This window comes from Triplophysa rosa, linkage group LG25, assembly GCF_024868665.1.
Source record: "Triplophysa rosa linkage group LG25, Trosa_1v2, whole genome shotgun sequence".
NCBI lineage: Eukaryota > Metazoa > Chordata > Actinopteri > Cypriniformes > Nemacheilidae > Triplophysa > Triplophysa rosa.
In genome coordinates this window covers 8,987,486-9,008,042 of record NC_079914.1, presented here as the reverse complement: position 1 = coordinate 9,008,042, position 20,557 = coordinate 8,987,486, and the positions used below count along the sequence as shown (strand labels likewise).

General features: G+C 40.0%; 3 protein-coding genes across 3 annotated transcripts; 1 reads left to right on the top strand and 2 right to left on the bottom strand.

Moving 5' to 3' along the window:
* Positions 1 to 31: 31 nt before the first annotated feature.
* map2k2a (mitogen-activated protein kinase kinase 2a) lies at positions 32 to 6,916 on the bottom strand. The gene is made up of 11 exons (XM_057326352.1): positions 6,320 to 6,916; positions 6,029 to 6,239; positions 5,810 to 5,956; positions 5,627 to 5,704; positions 4,565 to 4,616; positions 3,585 to 3,709; positions 3,176 to 3,389; positions 2,941 to 3,005; positions 2,739 to 2,800; positions 2,407 to 2,452; positions 32 to 1,552 (listed from the first exon to the last, which is right to left on the bottom strand). The coding sequence occupies exons 1-11, from the start codon at positions 6,400 to 6,402 to the stop codon at positions 1,442 to 1,444; spliced, it is 1,194 nt and encodes a 397-aa protein (XP_057182335.1). The 5' UTR covers positions 6,403 to 6,916; the 3' UTR covers positions 32 to 1,441.
* A 688-nt stretch (positions 6,917 to 7,604) lies between these two features.
* pias4a (protein inhibitor of activated STAT, 4a) lies at positions 7,605 to 15,868 on the bottom strand. Its single transcript, XM_057326351.1, has 11 exons — positions 15,803 to 15,868; positions 12,802 to 13,183; positions 12,601 to 12,685; positions 12,468 to 12,509; positions 12,284 to 12,374; positions 11,642 to 11,770; positions 11,378 to 11,483; positions 11,163 to 11,236; positions 10,910 to 11,070; positions 10,677 to 10,828; positions 7,605 to 10,597 (listed from the first exon to the last, which is right to left on the bottom strand). The coding sequence occupies exons 1-11, from the start codon at positions 15,827 to 15,829 to the stop codon at positions 10,329 to 10,331; spliced, it is 1,518 nt and encodes a 505-aa protein (XP_057182334.1). The 5' UTR covers positions 15,830 to 15,868; the 3' UTR covers positions 7,605 to 10,328.
* Positions 15,869 to 17,930: 2,062 nt separating this feature from the next.
* foxq2 (forkhead box Q2) lies at positions 17,931 to 20,149 on the top strand. Its single transcript, XM_057326258.1, is given in 3 exon segments — positions 17,931 to 18,966; positions 19,691 to 20,002; positions 20,005 to 20,149. Coding segments are annotated over 3 exon segments (810 nt in total). The 5' UTR covers positions 17,931 to 18,507; the 3' UTR covers positions 20,044 to 20,149.
* Positions 20,150 to 20,557: the final 408 nt, after the last annotated feature.

Below are 20,557 nucleotides of genomic sequence, written 5' to 3'. Positions count from 1 at the left end.
CAATATTATTTCCAATAATTGCAGCAAAATAATCATTCACAAATAAGTTTTATTTTTATATTAGAATTGTATTCAACACATTCCATATGGTAATAAAATGACTTATATCCTCTTCTTTGCACTAGACAAAAAAAAAACATAAAATGCTATTTTTTAAGACTGAAAAACAGTACCGTGTGTACTGTACATATTTTTATACACATAAGTGTGGCGACGCATTCACTCGGTCTAAGCTGAATGCCAGTGTGCAGTAATACAGTTTCAACATTACTGAAAAGTACTAGAGAGAAAAAAGAAACACCAAGCTATCCAGAACAAGTGGGCTTTAGCCACATTTCACAACGCCCATCTATAACACCCGTGTATTTATAAGACCAACTAATACGTCAATAATCTTCTGAGGTCCATTTGATCTGCATAGCGCTATACATGGCGGCCTGAGACGTTACTTTATACCAATGAGGATGAGTCTCAGGGTACATGTTCTGGACCTGGTTGGAGTAGCTTAGATGTTATTATAAGGTTCACAGGGATTTTTAGGAAAAGCACTATTGTCTTGAGCTCAAAAAAAATCTAAGATAACAGAACATTGAAACAAATTAAACACGTCTTTCCAAATATACCTTTCTGAGGTTCATTTTAAAGTTGAAAAATAAAGCAAGAAACCGTTGGATATTAAGAGGACTACAAAACCAAGAAATATAAGAATGTCAAATTTTAGAAAGATGATGAAAGCATTTGAGATCCACTGTTGGGGGAATACAAGTGTTGATAAAATATCAATCAAAATATATGATCAGGATCAACGTTTTTGAACTTACAACGAAGCATTTTGAGAGATGAACACCTATACCTGAGGTGTTGTTGATTTGGCCTTGATATATTTTTATAATCTCCTTCGTAATTAAACTTGTATGATCCACAGTAGCCCTCTTTGGTTTTCAATTTTTTAATGCAAATAGCAGTTGATTCTCAGATGTCTGCCATTGAACCAGGCTATGCATTTTACACAGTGTGACGCTAACTGCCAATAAATAGCACTTAAGCAATAAAGAATAATATTATGAATTTGTAAATCAACCCTGACAAAAAAAGATAAAATTAACGAAACAGCTATTGCATGAACAAAAACCCATCTGATCTTTACCCATTTTGGACACATTCCTGAATAATCTGGTCTTTAAAAATAAAGCCACTTCACTTAAGTGACCCTAATCTTAGTATTCATTTAAATGACTAAGTGTTCCAACACTAGAAGCTCCGTATTAAAACAATGCCCTCAGAAAGCACTGCAGCAGAAGGGAAGAGCAAGCAGAAAACGGCAAAAGAGTGCACAGCAGTGTGACGGAGGCTTACAAGCATACAGGCCTGTGAGAGAAGAAGGGAGCAAAGTAGAGAGGTGGATGAAACCGGCATTGGTGGCTACGCTGTGAACCAGCATTCATTCAGCGCTATGAGTGGGTGTGCTGGGCTGGTGAAGACCCATGGTTTTACACAACCATCCAGCAAAATCCACCTCCTCAACCTCGGCCCTCTTGATGAACGTGTGGCCCTGGATGCAAATATCATGTGATTAAATGCTTCAGTCAAAAAATATAAATTTTCATAAGCAAACCTAAAGTCATAAAGACCAGCCTTGATTATGATCATCATCAAGTAAATGTATTGTCTATAAGAGATTATCTTACTTAATATACTGTGATATCCTGGTGTAAGTAACTACAAGCATTAAAACCGGCTCAAGCACCCAAATGAGTGGGAGGGGGGAGAACATACTTCAAACTCAAGTCTTAACTCGAGTTACTCGTTGTACAATCATGGCCAAAAATCGGCAACCACACATTACTGAATGTGTGTTCAAAACATGTCTTTAACTCCACAGAGAGTGAGACTTATCCAAAAGCATTAGCTGGAGCCCACTCAAACCACGCTAATCCCCTTTGTTTTGTTTCTAGATATTTTTGTTAAGGTTCTCTGAAAACATTGTCATACTCTATATGGACAAAAGTATTGGGATGTCCCAGTTGATTACTCATTTCTATGAAGATTCAAAAATAAATCTATAAATCTAAATAAATTCAGTCTAGTGCTGAAGAACGTGACTGGTCTGTATAAAGCTCCAGCTGAACACCTTCAGTATGATTTACAGAATTTGAGCCACATACTCATCACCCAAACCCATCAATCCCTTGTACACTGGGGTACAGTAATTTTGGAACAGAAAAAGGCCTTTCCAAATCTGTTGTAACAAAGATGGAAACGAAATTCTTTAACATGGTTTTGTATAGTATAACACGAAAAAGATGAACATGTTTGTTAGAAGGGGCCGTCCCAATACTTTTGTCCATATAGTGCATGTTACCATGTACCTTCATATAAAGCTACAATGAATAAAAATATACGTACCATTAACATCTTGAGGTCAGCCCTGTCAGCAGGGTTCTTCATGAGGCTGTGGAACACAAGAAACAATAAATAGGACAAACACAAAACCTCAAAATGACACAATTGTTAAATCAGAAGTCTATTAGGATCCAAGAAATGCACAAACTTTTTTTGGAGTTTTGCCTACTGAAACCTTTTTTTTTACTTTTTCCCTCATAATTATATAATATATGATCTCTGGAAACAACACTCAGCTCAGATCTCTTTGCGTTTTAAACTCTAATGCCAAGTCAGTCATTGTGATTTAAAAAAAAACACCACACATTGCAGAGGAAACAAATACAGGAGCTCACCATTTCGTCACAAACTCCTCAAAGTCAGTGGTGAAGACGCCATGGGGCAGCTTGGGTGGTGGCTGCAAATGAAAAGACAGGAGGGAAACACATAAAGGACGGACAAGACTGCTGCATGAAGTACATACTGCTATATAAAAATACTATAGAAGGCAAAAAAGACACAAAGTAAACAAGTTGCATGCTAAGCATTTTCTCTGACCTCATTGACAATGTAGTCCAGTAGCTCAAATATAGCCATGGCTGGCCTACTGTCCATTCCGTGTCCTAAGGGAAAAGAATATGCAAGGCTTGACTAAAATGTATATTTTACGTAGATATGGTATCTGTGAAGTAGTTCTAATGCATTGCTTATATAACACAAAATTGTACTAAAAGCAATGCTAATATTGCATCAACTTCACTGTCCTGAAGTGAAAAACAAAATTAGGTCCTACCGCTGACCGGTCGTCCTGGAGGCCTCGGTCTCGGAGACATGCTGTGGCCTTCTGCCCCACCTGCGTCCAGTACTGGCCGGCCAAATATGGCCTCCAGTTCTTTGGCATCGGGTGGGGGGATAGGGTAGCGTCCAATAGCCAGCTCAACCAGCGACAGGCCCATGCTCCACACGTCTGACTGAACCGAATAGTGTGTGCCCTGGAGTCTCTCCGGCTGTCAAGGCACAGAGCAGAGAGCAAGTCAAAAGCTGCACCAGGGTGGGGCACGCACCCTCCAGGTGGCCAGGAGGAGTGGGCTTAAACTTGGCAGTGCCCTCCTCCTCACCACATGGAAGAATCCTGGGCACTGGCTCAGGTCTTGGAACGAAAAGGGCGGGTGGTTGGGGAGGGAAGTGGGAGGGTGACTCACCGACATGTACGACCGTGTTCCAACGAAGGAGTTGGCCATGGAGTCGATGAGCTGGCCACTCACGCCAAAGTCGCACAGTTTGATCTCACCGCGCGAGTTCACCAGGATGTTGGAGGGCTTAACGTCTAAAGGGACCAGAAAGAGACCATGTTAGATGGGGGGATGATGACACTGGGGGGAGGAAGAGAGGGCCAGGGTCCAAATCCCAGCAGCACCACCTGCTTTTTCTTCCTTAAGCCCCACTCAACTGCCCTTTCCTTGCACGCCCAGCAAAAACATTTCACAAGATGCTGCGCATACTGCAACCTAGCTCCGACAACGCTGAGCTGAGCAAAGAGGAAAGACAAGAAAGCATTTGCACTTTCCACCTCCCTCCATTTAAACATAGGGCAAGAAGAGCAAATAACAGTGTGGACATGCAACGACTCCACACGTGGAGGGTCCTCCTTCTGCCCTGACACCCACTGGGAGAAAAAGAAGGGAGGGGGTTGCAGGGTGCCATGTAATCACATCCGAGAGGCTGTAATTACCGGCTGGGCTCTTCGACAGCTCCTTGCAAGAGAGCGAGCATTCCCTGCCACAACAGCACAACTAAAAGACCTGACCCTCCCTGTCTAACCCAGCATGGCTCCACCAGACCCTCATAGGCTTTGCCGTTTTAATGCTTGCTTCAAACGAGCTTGCTTCAGGCACACTTTATCCTTCATGTGTTGGTTTGTGCCAGACACAAAGACCTGGTGCTCTACTTGAAATTAAAAGTCCCAACATAGTCCAAGTTTGATGACGTATCTGGTGGGCGTCAACATGAAACCAGAATACTATTTATAAAAGCAAGGACTAATCTCAATAATAATCATTTTAAAGCTTCTTATGAGATTTCAATAGATGCTTTAATGGGCGTACTTCCTGCCCGTGTCTTACGCCTGTACGTACATGTATGTTGTCAAAGATATTAGCTAGGAATGTTGCTCTAAAAGTACCTCTGTGCATTATTTGGTGCTTCTCCCGAAGATACGCGAGTCCTCGGAGTACCTGTGGAAAGAGATGTAACAGTGTGATATGCAAATAACATTAACAGTGTTTATTGTTCTGTCAATGTGGCATCCGCCTTCATTAACAGAACATTTCACATAGCCTAGTCTTTACAAAACTTCTTAGTACAGTTTACTATACGCATTGTAAATGAATGCATCACAGAAACAGATCTTCACATATTTCTTTGGTCTGCGTACTAAAGTGTCAGTTTGGGTAACTGGCTTTTGCACATCTGCGGGTTTGGTCAAGGCTTTATTATATTGCGGTTTGTGCATAGTAGTGTTGGGATGAGGGGTTCTGCATAATTTTATTATTTTTGCTTTTTGATAGAAAGACGAAAAACAAGAGCAGTTTGTTATCTGTAACTTTTTACATGTGAATTTATAGCACAAACTGATAGTTTTGTTTTAATTTTGATTTTAAAATGTTATTCAACAGCCTGACATGTGAACAATATTGAAATGCCTGATGAGTTGGCAGTATCAAACTTTTTAGGTTCATCAACTGCAGCCAATAACGTGTTGTAAAATGGATTGGTCTATTAATAAGGTTAACTGACAAATACCTAAACTAACAGCCTTTCACTACTCAAAACTATTACAGGTCTCACAAAGAGATTTATGCGATTTAAGAGCATTATGCACAATAACTAAAACATTGCTCTCAGGAAGCAATTTAAAGACAGACATTAACTGTCTTGAAATGTATTATTAAGGGTGGTAAACTAGTTACGAAAGCATAGTTTGGACAGCTGTAGCGGCAGGGCTTAAAGACGATGAATTTAGAACAACTTCTAGGAAAGAGTTAGACGGTCTACATGCTAAAACCGTCTCTGAGAATACATCCCCTTGAAAGCACCACCACTTAAAATATTAAGTGAACATTGAAAAAATACTAAACTCATCAATCAACATAACATATACGTGTTAATTGCTGAACAATATACTATTATTTTTATTTAGTGAACAAACAGAAAGGGCTTAAAAGAAAAAGAAGGTAATACTTACAGCTATGCTAACTTTGCCAAGAATTTCTTCAGGGATTCTTCTGGCTTCCTTTAGCACCTGATCCAATGAGCCTCCATCCTGTAGAAAGACAGATTTTGGGTTTATTGCATAGCATTACCTCAATTTTTTATAAATCTCAAAATGTATATAAATTTATAAACAACCCCAGTTCTGTTTTCTCACCATGTGCTCCATACAGATGCTGATTTCTCCATCACTGTAGAAGGCGCCATAAAACCCTACAATGTACGGTGAGTTACACTCATGTAGAACCTGCAGCTCTCGTATAATCTGGTTCCTGATGGCTGGTTTGATTTCCAAATGTATAAGCTGTGAAAGACATGAAGTCGTTTAGTCTCTGACAACATAACATTCCAAGAAACGCAGCAGGTGACCACATACCTTCCTGGCCATGACTAGTCTTGAGGGCTTGTGTCGGACCTTGTGGACCACCCCACCATTGCCAGCGCCCAATTCGCATATGGGGTCAAAATCTTCATCTTTTAGCTCACCCACCTGGGCTTTCTGGGTGAGAAAAGCTTCGAGACGCTTCCTTTGCTGTTCGTCCAAATCCAGCTCCCCCAATTTCCTCTGCAAGGCCTCAAGGTTGGCTCTGAAGACCAGAGAACAGTTTAGGGTGAGACATGCTGAAGTAACCAAGCAAGAGTCAAATATAACAGATGATCTACTTACTCTGCTGCAGCATCTATGTTGGTGGACTGTCCCTCTCCTGTGGGGGTTATGACCAAGGGGAGTGGTCTCTTTTTGGGTGCCATATTTGCCCGCTATCAATATCAAAGAGAACAACAAGGTGCCTATGTTTACATGCAATCCCTCAAAATGCAACTGTCTATTGAGCACTCAAACCTTAGCTAAATTGAAGTTTCTAAGATCTTTCAGTCCCAAATTTCAACACCGTGCCATGCCTCCAAAAGCTGTATTAAAGAAAATAAAGGTGACCGTTCAAAAGTGCCAGTGCCATATGCGCAAAAGTGCATGAAGGGTGTAGGAAAGCAGTTTATTTTAGAGCGTGCATATCTCTTCGGTACGGCCTCTTGACTCGCGAGCGCTCCCACAGACATACGGCGGCAAAAAGACAAGTGAGGCCTCTCGTTCGCAGCCACAGGTCTGCCGACGTAAAGCTGTCCGAAATTATTTGGCCCAGAGGACGCGTGGTTTCGTTCCTTGAAAACTCGAGTTGAAATTTCCCCCAAGAAAGGAAGGAGGGGTAATAAAAAGTCCGATCAGGAAGCCGCCGCTCTCCAACCAAGAGGAAGCGTCCACGAGCTCTCGTGAAAACTGTCGTCAGAACGATTAAGTTATCGCGAGATTTGAGTCGCAAAGCAGCGATTATTTGAGCAAGCGTAACATCTAGTGGTTGATTGAAGAACTGCTGTGTGTTGTTTTTCCGAGGTAGTTTTCAACGCCTCTTCATCATATTAGTAAGTCTAACCCTCACCTTGAATAGAATACGTATAGATAACACAGAGTTTCATGTATGCTTTTGTTTCCTCATGAAAATTCATCATGGCTTTACTAGTAGCCTGATCATGGCATTTGTAGTAAAATCATAGTAACCACAAATTTACAATTCTATCACTTTAGTATAGCCATGGCTTAACTACAATATTTGTACAGATCTGTGGAAATAGAATTGATAGTCAAAACATGGTTACTACACTACTAATAAAACCATATATTTTCATAAGGGTTAATGCAGTTGTTTGTGCTGTGAATACCCCCACACGTATTATATATCATCGTAGACTATCATGGTCTCCACAGATTACTTAAATGTGTATTTATTCATTTTCTATGACAATGGTGGCTAAAATTAAATTACCAGTTTTATTTTAACTGCGGTATATAAGCAGAAACTATTTTTAATATAGCCATTTTCTTCACAGGTAATATATTTAAATAATTAGAGAAACTAAATAATTAAAATCATTGAAAGACAAATTCTAGATTTATTTTAAATCAGTTTAATTGCACACATAATTGACAGGTGTTAAGAGTTTTTACAGTTTTGTTGTAAAGTTCAGACAAGGACAACTGATTCGCTCCCATGTCAAGCCCCACGTTATGGACATTGTAGCAGACGACCAATTTACATTTTTCCTATGAAGGGCATTAAGTAGCCAATAACAACGTGTTTGTGCCCAGCAACTGGAAGCAATTCAAAATTTGATAAAATATTATTCATTTTATTGGCTTTTAATATGAACATATAAAAGACACAAACAAAACATTTACAAGAACTGCAAGTCACTGCCCATGCTGTCTTAAGCACTGTAACTAAAGGGTATGCCTCCATTCCCAAAGAAATAAACCCTTAGATTTCAACCTCACCTGACTACACAGAGGCCATTTGCGTTACCTCCGAGCAGGAAATATATTTTCTTATATCAATCACCATCCATTATCTTAAACGAGAGCAAATTTACATTATCCACATTTTTCTAACTGATTGATCTATGTTTCTAAAGATGGAAGTCTATTCAAAAAGTTCCTTATCTTAAATGTCAATTACAAAAATGTGGTCAGCTTTAGGGGTACATATTACATCAGGGGTGTATTATATGAAAGTGTCAACTGCAGCACTTACTATTTAAGAAAAAGTTGGCCATATTATAAGGAGAAAATGGAAGACCATGCCGACCCAAAGACAAACCAGAAAATACACGTTATTTCACCTCATTCATGGCAATACTTTTCTGTAGAGACATTCCCAAGCACAGATAGGATACAGTACTGCGTATTCAAGTTAGAATTCAGGATTAGTTTAAATAAACGTTTGCAAGAAAGCACAATTGCCAGTAGAAGATGTGTAGTGGCTTTCTCAAAAACCTTGGGGGCGTACACTTTATATTTTCATATACAGTCAATTTTCAGAACAGAGCAGTTAAAATGCTTTATCTGTAACCTGATGGTTAAGGTAATATTGTATGCGACGCTGGATCTAAGATTGAGTGTCATGCATGAAGAACTGTAAAGACAAGTAGAGCTAACAAGCCATCCCTGAGTCTTCCTCAACAGATCAACTGCCTGAATGTGCCACATAGGTTTGGTCATTTAGCGCAAGCTTTCTTTTGTGGTTTAGGTCAAGTCTGCATAGTCCTGCCTAAGCCCGTTGTATTCTGTCATAAATAACTGAATGTGCAGCTGTGAGAGGAAATAGCGTATCTACCATCACAAACCAACTTTTTAAGAACTTCACTGACATAAACCAGTCTCAAACCAAACCATCTCTGCATCTAAAAATAAACAATAATTGCTGCAAAATGCACAAATAATAGCAAATGCCATTCAAACAAGGTAAAATCGTTAAATCAATAAATACTTTTCCAACAAATGAATGAAACTACTTTAAGAATGAAGCCGGTCAGGAACACCCAAGTCCACAAGACAAATGACAAAACCTTCGCAGCCTGTTGTTCACAACACAAATGAACACAAACCACCCCGTCAATAGTCTGCATACAACAGGCTCCGCCATTCATCTTAAAAGAAATCAAAGTCAAACTGCAAAACTGAAAATATTACATTTCTGTGTTCATGCATGTCACATGGTGTAACGCCAGCAACACAAGCATCCCCTGCTAAGATAACCTAATATTTACTAGTCAAGTCTGGAAGTGAACAAATGCCTCAAAGATAGATTCTCATTTTGCCATTTCCACAAAGAAAAATTACATTGATGCGAATTATACAATGCTCTTATAAATGATCAGAAATAATACATTATCATTATTACATGGTCTGTCATACAATATTTACTTGCTTACCATCAATGTCAAAACATCATTCCCTCTGAAGTACTCACAGTTCTGAATGCCGATTTGTAACAGTGCGCCACATCAAGTCTGGTTTAAACCATAATGCATAGAGCATGTTGGATGACATTGTCTGCCGAGAGACTTGACCAAAAACTCAATTTATTGATTTTTAATACGATGCCTAAAGGGGCAACCACAAAATAACGCGCAATGCTGAATCCCCTCCAGTGTTGTTAAACTCGCAAAGAAAAACAAAAGGGATCGAAAATCAAAAATCACATCATGGATTTATCAGCCTTTAAATAACCCTCTGGTCAAGTCTGCTTTTAGACTGAGGTAGGTTGTCAACTTCTACGGTCAAATAAAAAAGGACAGAGATGGTTGAAATTCTAAAGAGTGGCCTCAAATCATAATGAAACAAACATCGAATATAAACAGCTTGAGAACTAACAGAAAATGCATGGATTATGAGTGGTTGTCTCTACAAAAGGAACTTTTTTAGATCCTGTGGCTTGTCTAACGTCACTTCTATTTTAATCTTGCAACATCATGAAGGTTTATATAGGAGTATCGCAAAGCTCCATATAAAAAAAATGTAAGAGCTTAAATGACTACGATTGTTGAAGTGGTTTCTGTCAAAGCACAATGTGGACCGGAAATAGAGAATTGAAGGTGGTGGTCTTATTCTTCCGTGGTCTTTAAAGGGAGAATACAGTATTGTGACGCAGGGAATGGCTTAACGGGGCATCTACGGATATTCCATGGATGTGAAGACGATGCCCATCTGCTCCAGAGGTCAGCAGTGCATGTGTGCGTCGCATGAGTGTGTTTGCTTTCAAAAAGGACATGGGGACACATTTCTTGCAAATTCCAAGGCTCAGATCCCATCTACACCCCCTATAAGTCTAAATGTCCTGTAAGTCTCAGTATGCTGTAACCAGGTCTTTGTCATAATCGTATCTGCCCCTCTTAGGGGCGGGGCTGTCCTGGCTATCATCAGTGTCCTCGCTTTCCTCCGCCCCTCCCCCTCCCTCCTCCTCCGACGAGTCGTCCAGAGTCAGGTCCACCACCGCCGCTCCTCCCGACCCGCTGCTGGTCCCACCGGTTCCTGCCGACGTGCCACTTGATCCAGACTTCCCGGTCTGGTTTGTGCCGCTGTGTGCTGGGGAGTGGCCATTCGCCTCAGGAACACCTTAAATGTTAAACAGTTGCATTTTATTTATAATGCTATTTCTATAAAGAGTCTCTAAACTTCCACAAAGTCTTCTTACATATATCCACAACTGGGTAGTCAGGTGTGCAACTGTTTTCTCGCTCTCTTTCCTTTTCTTTGTCGTCTCTGATTGGCCGCCACGAGCCATCAGTCAAATATTCAATCTCCTCAACATCCTCTGGCGTCTCTTTAAGGATCTCGGAGAGCAACCTGAACAAACACATAAATCACTTCCGGTGAGCATTATAGCCAGTACCCAACATATAAGTGTGAAGTATGTAGCGTGCTTACCCATCAATAGTAAGAAGCTCAAAGGGAGCAGGTTTGTCACATACAGGGCAGGTCCACGTGGGTTTCTTTTCATTCATTTGCAAGAAGAAAACGGCGTCAAAACACTGCAGATGGGCGCATGTCAGCACCCGACATGGCACTCCCAGCCTCATCTTCACCAGCTGAATTAGAAAAAGATTCATTAGTCCTATTAACAATCTACATTGCGAAAAGTATTTACAAGTGCACAACAAGATATAAACAGAACGCTTACAGGGCAGATGAGAGACACTCGCAGTCCTGTAGTGGCAATTTCACTTTCAGGATCAAATCGCAGCTTGTCCTGAACTGTGTACAAACAAACCAAATTATTCTACTAAACATCAATGTTTTGATTTGGCTATAAGTGCGACTTTATTCCTGATGTACATTTTAGACCATATTTTAATTCAGAAGTTTAGGAGGACCTATTAAAGTCGAAAAACTTACTGCGTTCACGACAACGCTCGGGACTCTCAACCGAGCAATGCTTCAGCTGGTTGAAGAGCTCTCCAGATGTGAACACCCTTACCAGGTACACTGCCACCGAGTAGCGCTGGACCCAAAACAAAGGCCAAAAGAAGTCATATTTATTTTTATAAACGTATCCATTTCTGTCAAAACAAGGCATTATTTTTGATCTTCATTCACAAATATGTCAATAAAAATAAACTATGCATATAGTGCACCTGAAACCTTAGTGAACCTATTTACCTTTCCGAAGTTGCCCCATGTGATTGTGACTCTGTTAGTGACTGAGGAAAGGTGTAACCAGGGCGTTATGTTGACGGGTCTACAGGGCCGGCGTGGCTCAACGCCAGGTTTGTTGGAAGGGTAGTAACCCTAAACCAAAAGAAATAAAGAGTACAACTTACAGCAACACAGCACAACAAAGCATACAATTCTGAGATTTAAAAACAATTTAAAGGGCTCCAATAAATATAACACACAGACTAAATGCCACAAAATATTCATGCACAACAATGTTAAAAAAAGCCTGACTTGACAGGGCTCAACGATAAGGATTTTTTTCTACTGGCCCGGTCGGGCAAGTGATTCGAATGTTTACTGGCCCAGCCAAAATTTTCACTGCCCCCACCTTAAAAAGTAATAAATAATATTGTCTAGTTATTTGTTTGATTGTTTTTTTTACTGTAATCTCAATAAATAATGTAATGATATAAAAACTATTTGCCTAACAGAAATTTCATATACTGTTGAAGACTAACTAATCAGTAAGTATTAAAATAAAAAAGTGGTATGTGCAAAAGCAATAGCACAAGTAAATGTAATAAAGCATACATACAAATAAAAACCCTCTACTCTTTCCCCCTAATCCAATTTCACAACACTTACCGGTACATGACAGTAGGACTGATTCACTTTCACAGCAATATTGGGAGGATACTGGTCCTCCTGAACACCAATAGAGTCTGTGTAACAGATTCTAGGAGAAGAAAGAAGTACAGAGATATTAAACACCTTTGACTAAAAGCTTTTAGCAGAACCTGATATTTTGCTAACAAAGAAACTGTCGTACCTGAGAACCACCTGAACTGATTTCATCCCAGGGCGAAGTTCACTGTGCAGGCACAAAAAAGGTAAATGCATTATATATACATATTCCCAATTATTTTCATTTATTGTTACTGCGAAGGCCTTTAGGAACTTACCTGGCGTTGCGGATCTGTTCCACTTGGCATGGTGTTAATTCGAAAACACACTGACTCTCTTGCAGCTTCTCGCTGTTCTGAGCAACTGCAAAGAGCAACAAAAACAGAACTAGCTTGCATACTTTCTCACCTGCTGGGCACAGCTATTGTAATTTTTTTATAATTCAACATTTGTGCTGATGTTATAGTGAAGTTACTCACTAAGTTCTGTGGGTGGCAGCAGCGTTTCTAAATTGTGGTAAAACGGTAGGGGCACCAGTTTGACTTCGGTCACGGGAGGTGGCGCTGGTTTGGGGATCCCGTTGAGGTAGTCTGCGCCCTGGGCTGCGTTTCGGGGCGAGGAGTTGAGGGCGGGGTAATTTACGGGTACAGAGTCCGGGCGCCGGGCAGCCAGCCAAGCTGATGCTTTGGGGTATCGCGTCTCATAGAGCTGCCGGACGTTCTTTAGCAGCTCTGGACTGTACTCCGTTTGCACAAGCCTGAGAGCTCGTCCTACTAAGTCTTGCTTCAACCCGCTTTTACTGCGACCCATGGAGGCCAGCAGCGTCTGCAGGTCAGAGACCCGGAAACTTTTCACCATGTTCTGAGAAGACAAAAGAGGGCAGGAAAATGAGAAACGGGGACAAGATGATCAATAAAGCTTTTCAAATGCTCTGTATCCTGCACTGTTCGCTTTAACACATTTAATTTATTTGTTTGTCAGTCGTGTGGTGATCTGGATTGTTAGCTAGAAGGTTGTACGTTCAACTTAGTGATGTTACGTTCTTCAACGAATCGTTCTTTTTGAACAAATCTTTTAAGTGAACGAATCGTTCTCGTTCACGAAATGCAATGACTCATATTTCTCGTTCACTGAAATCTCTCCCTCGAGCACAGAGCGTCTTGGCTTAAAAGAGTGTCTAAAGCACGAGCCAATGGCGTTCGAGTGTGCGCTTTGACAGAGCATATGATTGGTTGAATGTGCTGAACGAATACGCCCTTCACTGAACGAACGAGCTTGTGTTTGAGTCTGAACGAGAGAGATCTCGTTCGTACATGAACGAAAGGAGTCAAAGGACCTGCTGATTCTCGTTCATGAACGATCAGTCATCTCGTTCGTGAGTGAACGAAAGGACCGCTGATTCTTGTTCGTGAACGAGCTGTTACTTCTCACTCTTGAACGAAAGATGAGGTCTCTTGTTCAACAAGTACAGAAACGGACACAATGTAAAGATCCTTACGAAAATAATAAAATAATGCAAGCTGATGGTTAAATGTAACAAAGACAAATTAACATTGTCATTTTTATTGCATGGAAAATGTCAAGCCCTGTTTACTCAGATATTGTACTACAAGCACAGGTGTTTTGTGTGCATTCTGTATCATTTATTGTTCTTTCAAATAAAAACGACTTCATTACGTTCCAGTTCCGGCTGTGAAGGGACATGTAATTGGTTAGATCTTCTACTGAACGAATACGCCCACACTGACCAAGTTGCTGTTGAGACTGAACGAGAGAGATAGATCTCGTTCGTGAACGAATTGAACGAACTGGTACATGTCGTTCGTGAACGAGAGTGTACGCTGTAGGTCGGATATTTAGCATGCGAGTCTCGTTCAGCAATCAGCAGAAAGCAGATGCAAAGCGCAGTTACAGGTAAACTACTTTGCACGCTTGTTTATTTAAAATACATAAACTTTACGTTTAACATAATCCCAGATTTATGAATGTGTAAATGACCAAACAATTAACTTTTTAGTTATGCAGAAAAACCTTGTGCATTGGTCATCTGAACCACTTATTTAGACCTATTTTATTTATTTAATGATTAGATCAGAGACACACGTTTTAAGAAAGTAATCAGTTTATACGTCCATTCATATAACACAACTCTTTTTCGCCACCTGCTGGCGTATTATAGAAATGGTCAGTGACCGAATCAGTGAACGAATCATTTTGGTGAAGGAACTGAAAAAGAACAATTCACTCAAATGAATCATAATTCCCATCACTAGTTCAACTCCACTTGGGACAATTCTTTTGAGCCTAAGGTGACTGGTCCTGAACCAATCAAACTTTATTCGTATATCGTGGCTGTCCTGCCGAAACTTTGGATGTCCAAATTTACTGTTTGTAGGAAATGTAAAAAACACGACTTTTTAAATGATTAAATATTGTGTTGTCAAAGTTGCCAAGCACTTTTAAATACTTTTATTGGTTAGATATTTGCATAACCCGGTGACAAGCGTAAAGGGTGACTAATACTGATGATGAAACGTCACAAATTATGGTGATACAAGGTTTCAGAACAATAGCAGCAACATGTAACATTTAATGTTTGACGTTTTTGTAATTATATTGTAATAATCATAGCATGATCCTGCTCATGTACGTAATGTGAACAAATTAAAGTCAGATGACACACCACATAAACTATTACTGCAAAACAAGGAAAGCAATACTGTTCACCCACCTATCAGAGAAAGCAGTTCTACGTTGGGCACTAAACAAATATCTAAATGATGCATCCTGTCAAGGGACCCACATGAAGGACTGTCAATAGTACATGTGACTATTCACCTTTATTGACCTGCACCACTCTAAACTAGACGCATACTAGTACATTGCTGTGCTAACGTTACTTCTAATGGTTTTGTTGTGGTTAACCGGTTGTCGTTGCCAACCGGTTACACATGGACCCTTTTACAACAGCCCACCACGTGGAGATATGACATGTGTGAACTAGTCCATGAAATTGCAGACAGAGATTTATTTTAGCGCCTGCGTTGAGCAGGCTAATCTTTCTTTTTCACAGGCTAACCAGCTAGCCTGCTGTGTCCCTTGCTCCGGAGCGCGCACGCACGCACACGCGGCACTGGCTGTGTCTCAAAACCTAGTGTGCTGCCTGCCTAGAATGTTTGGGGAAATTATTGGTGCGAGTTTAACGAAAAGTTCGAGTTTAACGTTTGAAAATGCAAATAGACCGGTTGGGACGCCCCGTTGATGTTGTCTATGTATGCAGTTCAATGGGATATGAAACATGACCATTCATCATATACAAATTGCCAACGCACTTTACGGACTACCACCGGTCTCGTACGAGCACAAAATAACACAGTATGAATACAAGATCGAGTTGTCTTTAAACGAACGTAATTTAATCTATCTCGGTTCGACTGGCTCGTTTAACTTCCACTATTTTTAAAAATCTCATCTACTCACCATCGCTTCTACCAGTTCGGCCGCCATCTTCGCACAGCAGCCCCGCGAGAGCCTGGAGTGAAAGGCAACGGCGAGCCAATGGGATGCCGAGAGGGCGTTCGATGACCGCCGCCCGCGTCCAATCAGCGCGCCGGACTGTATAGAAGTGGGCGGTGTCGTTAGCTAAAAGGCGTGACTGCGAGCTTTAAAAGTGACAGTGCGCTCAAAAAACGGGAACTTGAAGTAAGGTCTACCCTTTCTGATAGGCCTCTGGTGCTTGTAAACCTACCCACCGTCGCCTGAACTTCACCGTCTGATTTGCCCGCTTTAATAGTGTGGCGTTAGAGCGAAAGCACGCTGCATTTTCCATTCAGATGTGATGTGAGAGAAGGGTATTCTGCGACAAGTGGAAGAGGAGCGCGTGGCGCCGTCCGATCCATTCCGTAGCGAAAACTCCATGCCGTGGCTTGTAAAAAGCCATGATATTGAGGTGTAAATGCTTTGTCTAATTTCTGCCCTACGATTACAGCAGCATGCTAATACAGATCACAAATATATCCACGCGAATATCACGTTAACAATATATCGTGGAATAATAATACAGCGAACACGACTGGTTGCAGACAACAGTCTAGTAAACCAGGACTTAAAACGGCACATGGGGTAGACTCCATGTTCCCAAAGAAACTCCATCCCGTGTTTATATTTATTGCAAGTGGTGGGGGAGGGGCCGGGAGAAAATGGATCAATTTGCTTAGGTAACAAAAAGGGGGTAACAGATCTTGTTTATAAAATCACACGTTTATAAAAAGGCGAAGATTGCAAGATAGAAATTATATCCAAACCAAAATAGTATTTGTAACAATTTAATTATGGCCATATGTTGTTTTGGTTTGGTGTCGTGCATTATATTATTTTTAAAAATGACAGCGATCAAAACAGTTCAGTAAACTTATTACATTTCTCCCCGTGTAATTTATACAGCACGAGCATGAACTAATAGTCAAATGTCTGCCTGTTCTTTGGTTTTCTTATTCTGGCTGAAGGTGGCGCTGTTGTCTAATAACGGTGTCGTAACCATTCTGCTCTTTTGAGGCACTTCCTTAAAGCGGTCAATGATTTGGATGTCCGAATTGTACAACTTCTTATTAAAAGAGGTCACATTTGTATATTTTATGGATGATTTCTAAGGCTGCTGTTTTATCAAACAGGTAGGTGATACACAATACTGTCGTCTGTAAATGTTAAGCACTGTATGTACTATTCACGAGCCATTTGCAAAATCCACCCCTCGGTTATTTAACATATTGATATGGAAATGCTGGTACTGAAACCCATGGTTACATTTCTATTAGTATAATTTTGTTATAATTTCAAGAGTTGTATGCACGTGTAGGCAATGGGTGTGAAACCAATTGACAACAACTTGGGACACAATTTTAAATGCACTGAAATAAACAAAACAAGACATACAAACAAGAAATGTAAATGCCAGCGTCAGGTCAACAACAGACAAACAACCGCACCAACAGTAGCAAACAGAAGCCTTAACAGGAACTTAGTTTGACCTGTAATCCAATTACTACCTTTCCTTGTAATTAACTAATTGACATTAGTTCAAAGTAGTTCCAAGCTCATTTTCGTATTTTATAGGGCACTCATTTGGATAATCTGAAACAAAGACACCTCCACTATGACTGTCATGGTAGATTGTGTAAAATGCATTTTATCTTAATGCGTTGAAACAGGATTTTATGTTAAAAGAATTGTTTGTTCTTTCTATTTGTCAAATTTAAAAAGTATAATTTCCTTTTCTTAAGGAGCTAATAAAACTTTGTAAATCACGAACAATGTTCTTCTCCAATAGTACAGGGCCATTTAATTGAAAATGCGACGATTTCACTTCATTGTGTTTGAATGTAATAAAATGTTTGCATTACACGCTCCATACTGTAAGAACAATGTTTAATGCCTTAAAATGTATACAGTTTGAAATTGGTTTATAAATGTTCGTCTTCATCACTATTTAGTGCTCAAATATTATGATAAATCATTGCGTATGTAAAAGAGAATACTTGAACTTTCAACGTGTCATTAACATACGAAACATGCAAAACTGTAATGTTAGATTACAGCAAAATAGAGCACAGAAAAAATAATTGGCCCCAAAACGTTTATTAGGTTACAGTAAAAAGTAAAGAACTCTTGTTTTGCTCCCAAAGATTTGGCCCAAACAGGAAAGGCGCACCCAGAGGTAACTTTGTATCACTGCAGACAATTTGTGTACAATAATCTGTGTAATCTCTTGTAATTACAAAGATTTGCTTGGGTAATAAAAAGAATCCTCCTCAGTTAGACCCCCTGCCTCCAACTCTCTTGTATGTCGCTTCTTAACGCGAGGTTAAATATGCAGAGCATTTAAATGACACAACATCAACTAATCAACATTAATTGACAATTGTGAAAGAAGTCCACAATTCTTTTTAGGAAGATTTGTAACCCGTGTTGATTAATGGTTTAAAACGGCTTAATCAACAAATACACAACTTAACAAACACATTTACTGGTTTACTTGATTCACGCATGTCTCCGATTGACGTCACAAGCTATACCGATTTAACTGCTTCTTTTTGAGTCCCAACAACACCAAGGACTAATCTTTGACAGAACATTTCAAAAGGCCGGCACATCGATTGAAGACAAAGAATCATGAACCAGGACATTTTATGAACTGGGATCGGACATCTGAATCTACATTCAACCATCAGATTCCAAGATTTACAACAATGGAGGATAAGAAGTCAAGCCGTAGTGATCAAGACCAGTTGGGACTTCAGTTCACTATTGACTACCTGTTGTACAATAAGGGAAGCAACACTGACCGAGTGAATCCAGAGGACCGTTCCCTTCCGTCTGAAGGTCTTCAAGCCACAGTCAACGAACAAAGTGAAGAAACTCACTCAAAACAGGATAGTGGAAAATCTAAGGACCAGGAAAATGAAGACAATGGAAGTGAAGAGGAACAAGAAAAGCAGAATGTGAAGATTGAAGGGACAGAGGAGAAACCAACCCAGTCCTACATTGCTCTCATTTCAATGGCCATCCTGGATTCAGAAGAGAAGAAGCTGCTGCTTTGTGATATTTACCAGTGGATCATGGATCGCTATCCTTACTTCAAAAGCAAGGTATTGTACGTTCACAGAGTAACTAGAACAACGTCCTTGACAAGTTGTGGCACGGTTAAGCAATTATGCTGTTGTTTAGCAGAAATCTCTCAAAAAGTAAAAGATCACAGATGTTTTTGAACAATTCAACTTATGACTCTTCAATACTTCCTGGTGGTCTACAATGATTACATCCTTGAGACTACTTGTTTACCAGTTACCAAATGATCGCCTGAATTATTTAGGTGGTCAAATTTTTTACAAAATGTTTTCATTTTAGTGACCAGCTTGTATCTTGATCATAGCGTGAACCTGTTGGTAACATAAATTGTTTTTAAATATAAAATATGTTTATTAAAAGGATAGCTCCCCCAAAAATGACAATTCATTCATGATTTACTCACCCTCTTGTCATTACAAGCCCGTATGACTTTATTTTGTCGGCAGAACACAATAGAAGATGTTTTAAAGAACGTTGGTAACCTAACAACACTTTCCCCCATTGACTTCCATTGTATGGACACAAAACCACCGAGACATTTCTCAAAATATCTTCTTTTGTGTAACATAAGAAAGAATCATATACAGGTCTTGAATGAAATGAGGGTGAATAAAAGATGACAGAATTTTTATTTTTGGGTGAACGATCCTTTTAATAATTGTTGATTGACCCTTCAAACATTTCACTACAAACAAATGCATCAGCAGATGTATAAATGTAAAACATGAATTTCTTTTCGAACAGGAAAAGAACTGGAGAAACAGTGTCAGACACAATCTTTCTTTGAACGAGTGCTTCATCAAAGCGGGTCGCAGTGACAATGGTAAGGGCCATTTCTGGGCTATTCATCCGGCCAACTTTCAAGATTTCTCCAATGGTGACTACCACCGACGGCGGGCCCGGAGGAGGATCCGCAAGGTAACAGGACAGCTTCCCTTCGCACTGCCTGCACATTACCAGACCCTCAGCCGCCTAAAACGGACGCCTTGCTGGTGCTGTCCACCGACCCGTCCATTTATGTGTGTCACACCCAGAGTTTACATGAGCTGGGCTGCAGACTTCAGACACCCACAACATCCCTTCATACACTGATTTGATTGATTGTATTCTAGATTCACTCCAGATCATAATTTTGGCCCCTGAAAGTTCTTGTATTACTGAATTTTGTAAGTCATCTTGTATACTGTACAAATCTGTCGTCAAATAAATGTATGTAACCAGATTTTGTTGCCGTGTCTTTTTTGTTATATCTTTTTAAACCAAATACCAAACAAAGTTACAAAGATACAAAAACTAATTACGCAATTAGGATGATAAAAAACAGTGTGAAAAGAACGTGGCTAAAGAAAAAAACGGGAACATTACAAACAGTCCAAGACCAATAATACAATAATACCATTTAAATTTCTCACTAAGCGTGTCTGGGGTACAAAAAAGTGAACACATTCTTCACATCTGCAGCCACTTCAGATAATAATTAGACAGAAGAGCTCAGAAGCCAAATCTTTAGTCTCAAGAGATTTCAGCAGGCTGCCCAAAGCCGACTCCTGGATAAGTACCCAGATAATCCCATAAATCTCATGCAGTTTCGAAAAATAGGAAGTTTATCAC